The 6,587-nt window shown below is 42.0% G+C and overlaps 1 protein-coding gene across 4 annotated transcripts in view; it reads right to left on the bottom strand.

The window, feature by feature from the left end:
• Positions 1-429: 429 nt before the first annotated feature.
• Positions 430-6,587, bottom strand: part of Herpud1 (homocysteine-inducible, endoplasmic reticulum stress-inducible, ubiquitin-like domain member 1) — a 12,500-nt gene continuing 6,342 nt past the window's right edge. For all 4 annotated transcript variants that reach the window (XM_005388368.2, XM_005388367.2, XM_013516273.1 and 1 more), the window contains exons 5-8: positions 4,006-4,122; positions 3,184-3,534; positions 2,010-2,115; positions 430-1,179 (exon numbers count right to left, since the gene is read on the bottom strand). In XM_005388368.2, coding sequence (XP_005388425.2) covers positions 1,015-1,179; positions 2,010-2,115; positions 3,184-3,534; positions 4,006-4,122 — 739 coding nt within the window. In that variant the 3' untranslated portion in view covers positions 430-1,014. The remainder of the gene's footprint in view (positions 1,180-2,009; positions 2,116-3,183; positions 3,535-4,005; positions 4,123-6,587) is intronic.

The raw sequence follows: 6,587 nt of genomic DNA, 5'->3' as shown, positions 1-6,587 counted from the left end.
GCAAGTACTACTTTTTATAGTTTGTCAGTATTACCACTGCCTTTTTATAGCTGCTCTGTTCCTGAGGCATGCTGTTTTTTTAAACTTTTTGCCACTTTTTACATTTTGAAATTTTAACCTTGGTGGGTTCCTGTATGAGCCAGTAATGTTTAAATCAGGAAATGGGAGCAAACTACAGATGTAGTCTTAGTAAGTTAAAACCTTCATGGCCTGGTCAGCGATTTAGCTCCGTGGCAGATGGGCTTGCCTTGCAATGTGCAAGGCCCTGGGTTGGATCCCTACCACAACAAGAAAAAAAGAAGGAAGGGAAAGGAAGGGGAGGGCAGAGGAGGGAAGAGAGGGAAAAGAAAAGCTCCAATGGCAACTGTTAACCACCCAGTGACAAGGGACACGGAGTAAACTGCTAGGATAACAGGAGTCTCTACCACAGTAAGTCATAGCAAAACTTTATTGAACAGAAAACCCAGCAAAGGTTTCTACCTCTGCAAAGGTCCTCTGGGTTTAAAGAAAGCACTGCATTTTAAAAAGCAATTATACGTAAGTCTTTCCTAGAAAAGTCCTGCTAACATGTCTAGCAATTTCCCTGATTATATAAAGTAGTACACTTAGTGTAATTTAAACATTCCAACAGGAATCAAATCGTACCAGCAGAACCATGTCTGCATCTATGACCTCTATGTACAAACATACATGCAGACGCAACATCTGGGAAAGTTCCTCAGGCATAAACATGCGACACCTATTGCCACCTACTTACAATGCTTATTAAACTACATACAGTATATATTAAAGCTCTTCAGAATAAAGACATAAGAAGCCCTGGGCATTTTTGTTCATCAATTTGTATCATGGCTTCCTGTCTTTCCGCTTTTGCTCAGTAACAAAAGCATTTTATCATCCTTATGGGTGTTTTGTAATGACTCTGCATCATGTGAGGTCCAGGTGAAGAAATCCAGCTGGTCAGACATCAGTCCCTGCGTGTCAAAGCCTCTAGCCTTGAGAGCGCAAGAGTCGTCAGTTTGCTATGGCTGGAGGACCTTCCGGAAGAAGAGAGGCAAAGAAAGTCTTGAAGACAAGCCACGCTGTGCTCACAAATGAAGGGCTGGTCTGCTCGGCACCCAGCACTTCCCGGTCCTGGGGGAGGCGGTTCGGGTCTTCAGTTTCAGAATCAGTGCCTTCCTATAGGTGGTGAAACACAAGGAGAAAGCAATTAGGGCCACAGTGAACTCCCAAGTAACGTTAGGAGAGGGCAGGCTAAACTCCTGGCCCTCATGCTACACACCCTGCCCCTGGGAATGACGTCCTCCTCTACAGAAGGCTCTTCTCGAGCTTCCTCAGCACGATGGTGCACTTTTGTATCAGAGCAGCAAGTATCAGAGCAAGTTCAGTCTCTGATGTTCAACTATTATTAAATTAGTAATTAACCACTTCACTATCAAGACAGGAAGCCATGACACAAATTGATGCATACAAATGCCCAGGGCTTCTCATGTCTTTAGATCGCCCAATTTTAGCGGTTCTGAGTTAGGAAAACAATAATGGAAACTCAGAGTTCTAAAATCATAATACAAAGACAATTTTTGTTGTCAAAGTATATCCTTTAGAATCATGCCTTAACGTGACTTACAAAAGCTCTGTTTCTGCGCACTACTTTCCAAGAAATCTGTTCCACGAGGCGTGCTTATGTACCCAATCCTTCACTAGAAAGAACTGCTATCCACTAGCAGTTACCATCACAGAACACGCTGTCATCAACCTCTGCAACTCAGAATGTGAGCTGAGAAAACACTACCTCCCTCTGCAGAAATGCAGCTGCCACATGACAAAAATACATGATGGACTTGATGGCATGTTCGCAGTTTTAAAAAATCTGCTACTCTAAGAATAAATGGAAAAAAATCATGAAATACTTGGCCTAATGAAATGGTACAGTGCATGGCTGGAGGTCTCCGGGTTAAGGCCCGGCACAGCACACGCCGCTTGCACAGGCTCAGACAGAGGCTTTGTACCTGTAAGTTGTTGTTCGGGTCCTGATTCACAGCTTCCTGAGGAGGACCATCATTGGGGAAGTTCTGAACAGGTCTCTGTCTGAACGGAAACCACCCGACGTGGTGCCTTTAAAAGAAGCACATAGAGTCCCTCTTAGCCAGCTTCACAGTGGGGTCTACTCAAGAATCGAAGCTCTGCTCCTCTAATCTCGGCAGCACCCTATTAGCTGCATGTGCAGAGCCATCTGTCACTGTCTGGAGACCTCTGCACGGGCCTGTGTTTCACGCATCAGTAACAGAACAGCACCTGGCACACAGTTATGTGCTCAGTTGATCCTTATTCAGCTGAACTAAGCCTTACACTTGACAACCTGAACACACTAATAGCTTTATTTGGAAAATCTAATTAAATTCAAGTCTTCAAATAAATATGACAAAATAGTAACGATGACTGTGGACATATGTTATGGTAAGTATATTCCTATTTTTTATTTTTAAAAACTAAAATAAAAATCCATTTTCATTATAAAGGAAAAATTGAGGGTCAAGCACAAAGACCTGTCACTCTAGGTCAGGCTTTCTCCACTTCAGCACTAGTGGCATGCTGGGCAGGATGTGTACTGAGGAAGCTGCCCTGTGCCCTGCTGGAAATCAAGCAGTCTCCCTCACTCTACCTCTAGCAGGTGCCAGCAGGCCCACCCTCTCTAGCTGTGACAATCAAAAATGTCTCCTGACATTGCCAAATGTCCCCTGGGAGCAGGTACAGAATTAACTCCAGCTGGGAAATACTGTCCTATTCGACAGCTGAAGCCAAACAGCAGGTCTGTGAAGGTTTCCTGGCCCTTCAAGGTTATGCTAACAGGGCCTGACCTTCATCGTGGAAGTCAGCTTAGCACAATAGAGACAAATATGTTCATATTCAAAACAAATACAATATGGCTATGTTGTGGCTATGAGCCTGAAGCTAATTTATCTAGAAGAAAAAGGAATTTGTATTACCACATGATTAATGCATTCTTGAGAATACACAACCACGCCATGAATTCCTTGCACTGAAAGTGCCAGAATGACATTATTTAAACAAACCTTCAGTAACTGCAGACTACTCAAAACAAAAAATCTGTACTTGATTTGAGTCATGGAATAGCATAACTTGCAGAAAAGGAAAAAAAAAGGAAAGAAACCATCTGCTTACAGGTACATAACGATGGTGGCCCCCATGACCATGAGGAATCTGCTCAGGGAGGAGTAGAAGTAGAGGATACTGAGAAAAACAGAAAATGTGGCTGCTGAATAGGTCCAGTCCAACCAATCTCGATTAATCTCATCATCTTCTTCCACAAGAGGGCCACCTTGTGCATTCATCCGCAAATTTTGATTGGCTCCAGGATTAACAACCACTTGAGGAGCTGCATTCTGATTGGCTGGTTGGTTTTCAGCGGGAAACTGGTTGTGAATTGGGGCTGGAGCAGGTGTAGAGACCACAGGTATCTCTTGGGCACTTGGTGATGGGACAAAAGCTCCTGATGCCGCAGTGGCAGCTAAACTAAAATAAAAATAGAGGCAGATTCATGTTGAGAGCAAAAAACTTTGAAGACAGTGACCTTATTTACACAACAGTCTTTAACTTAACAATTTTAAGAAGGTGTATTTACACTTGATTTCTCTTTAACTTAAATTTAAATTTCATCTGGAGTTAAATAACAAGGCCACCATAAAATTATAGTATATTAGCAAAATAAAATTTTCACAAAACTTTAAATATACCACAAATTAAAAAGGAGGCAACATATTCTAAATAAAGGCATTAACTTATGTACAGGCAGGCGCACCCAGGCACCAATATATAAAGCAAGTAGCAGCGACCATTTATCTCTACTCCACCCACAGAACAAGGGCAGGCTCTGCAATAAGTGGTGAAAATACATTCACTCCTCCACCCTGAACTTTACAGCACAGATGGGATTTCCCTCAGTCCCCAGGACTAGTCACACCCAGCATAGCAGGAAGGACTTACTACTGCATGTAGTACTGCCGTGCATAGATCTGCTGGAACCAGGAGAGCTGCAGCCACCCATAGGTTGTGTAGCCAGAGAAGCCCAGGCCTTGGAATGCCTGCTGTACAGCTTCAGGCCTGTACACAGATTAAAACAAAACTCTTTTTGAGTTGGTTGAGTATAAATAACTGAAAACTAAATTATAATCAGAATTCAAATCAGAACAGGGAGAAGAACAGGCCTTATGGCAGTTACGTGTTAGATAACTGTCTGAAGCACTGTGTAATGCAAGCGCATTACACAGTTATGTGCACACAGTTATGTGCTCAGTTGATCCTTGTTTAGCTGAACTAAGCCTCACACTTGACAACCTGAACACACTAATAGCTTTATTTGGAAAATCTAATTAAAAAGGAGGCAACGTATTCTAAATAAAGGCATTAACTTATGTATAGCCAGGCGCACCCAGACACCAATATATAAAGCAAGTAGCAGTAACCATTTATCTCTACTCCACCCACAGATCCCACAGGGAAGAGGAGCCCTTGTCTTGCACAGGTTCTTACCTGATGTACAAACAAGCTGAACCTTTCCAGGTGATTAGATACCCACCCCATTTTGATGTCCTGAGTCTCACTGCAGGCCTAAATCCACTAATCATCCTTTAGGAAGCAGCTCCAAAGCCACTTTGCCCTGCAAGTCTTTCCTGAAAGAAATCTCTCCTCTCCTACCAATACTCGCTTCTCCCGTCCCTGGATATGAATCTATATTGGGGCCGAGTTAGGTGTGTGTGTGTGGTATCTGCTGCATAATCACGGACCATTTCGTTTCTTATACAGGTTGTTGGGACCCCAACCATCTTGTGAGGGGGGAACTCACCCCTATTCTAGAAGGGAGCCTACACAGACTCATAAAAGACATAAGATTTGCATAAGCTCACTAAGCTGGTAGAGAGCAGGGCTGCACTGGAGACCTGACTTGTTTAATGCCAAGCTCACAGCTCTTCAGCCAAGCAACGGCCCTCACCTGCTTGTGGGCAGGTGTGTGGGAGTCACCTTGGGCTTTGCCGCTCTAGCAGTGGCTCCTCTGGCAGCACTTCACAAAAGTGAAGTCTTAACAGAACTGTAGGAAGACCATAGTGTATGTAGTCACCCCTGCAGGTTACTTCACATCCTTAGGCCAAATTACATACAGTAAATGTTCGATAAGTTTTGTTAAATGAAATCAACAAACTTATATATAGTGAAATTCAAGCACTGAGATACAACACTGAATTCTCTAGTTGTACAGCTGGAAGAAAGGAAGCAGCTTTAAGGTTTTCTGTCTAATAACGTATTCAGTTATCCAGTGTATTTGCTGACAGTCACAGCCAGTATGCTAGGACAGAATTCCAAGACAAGTCTTCGTGTGATACTGCTTGATCACTTTAAAAAGTTACAGCACACGGAAATAAGACAAAGAGCTTTTAAATTTTTTGTTAGACCTGATGATGAAGGCATTGTTACGCATGACAACTAAAAGGCTTCTGCAAGTATATGTTGACGCATGGAGGCATGAAAAGACAATATATCTGAGAATTACTTTTAAATATTTCCAAACAAATGGCGCAGCTGGGCATGGTGGCACATGCTGTAATCCCAGCACTCAAGAGGCCGAGGCAAGAGGACTGCTGCAAGTTCAAGGCCAGCCTGAATTACACAGTGAGAGCATGTCACAGAAAAAACAGTTGGGTGTGGTGTTGCATGCCTGTAATCCCAGCACTCAGAATGCTGAAGCAGCAGGACCACAGTGAGTTTGAGGCCAGTCTGGACTACACAGTGAGTTCAAGGCCAGCCTGGGCTACACAGCAAAATCCTGCCTCAAAAAAAAGCAATAGATGAAGTAAGTGTGGCAAAACTGATCATTAAGTCTAGATGACAGTGTACAGATTCATTATACTTTTATGTATACTTGAAATTTCCTTTAAGGAGAAAAAGTACTCCTTCTTTAACATCTGGATTTATTGAAAGTCAAATGAAAACTACAAGGAAAAGGACAGGAGAACTCAAGAGTTATAGAATTTTAACTGGTACTTAGCATATTATTATTATTATTATTAATTTTAAAAATGAAAGGAGGAAAACATTAACAGACAGACAACCTTTTACAAAATAGCAAAAGAACAGTACAGACAATACAGAGTTACTAACAAAGTGGTACGAAATTAACAATGCTTGTTGTATTACATATTGATATCTTCAAAGTGGTTTCTCATGAATACAGATAGAGACATGCAATATTGATCAATCAAGGACTCATTGACAGTTTCTTTCAGCAAAGAAATAGAAGACAGTACAACAACTACGTTAACTATCCTGTATATACATACATACAAACTTTCTCCTTCTTTCCCTTCTGTTTTCCCACATCCCAATTGCCCTTTACCCTTGAGTAAACACTCCTATCATTTCACAATGTCTATCATACCTCCTAGTTTAACTCTTTCAAGTTTTACACTAGTGAAACAATGTGGTGCTTGCACATGTATGTCTGATTTATTTCACTTAGGATGGTCTCTAGTTGTGACCATTTATCTATAAAAGCCTCGAGTTTATCTTTCTTT

The sequence above is a fragment of the Chinchilla lanigera genome, unplaced genomic scaffold, assembly GCF_000276665.1.
Source record: "Chinchilla lanigera isolate Chin_1 unplaced genomic scaffold, ChiLan1.0 scaffold00032, whole genome shotgun sequence".
In the NCBI taxonomy this organism is placed as follows: domain Eukaryota; kingdom Metazoa; phylum Chordata; class Mammalia; order Rodentia; family Chinchillidae; genus Chinchilla; species Chinchilla lanigera.
Note: the sequence above shows the minus strand (reverse complement) of the source record. Positions and strands in the feature narration are given on the sequence as shown.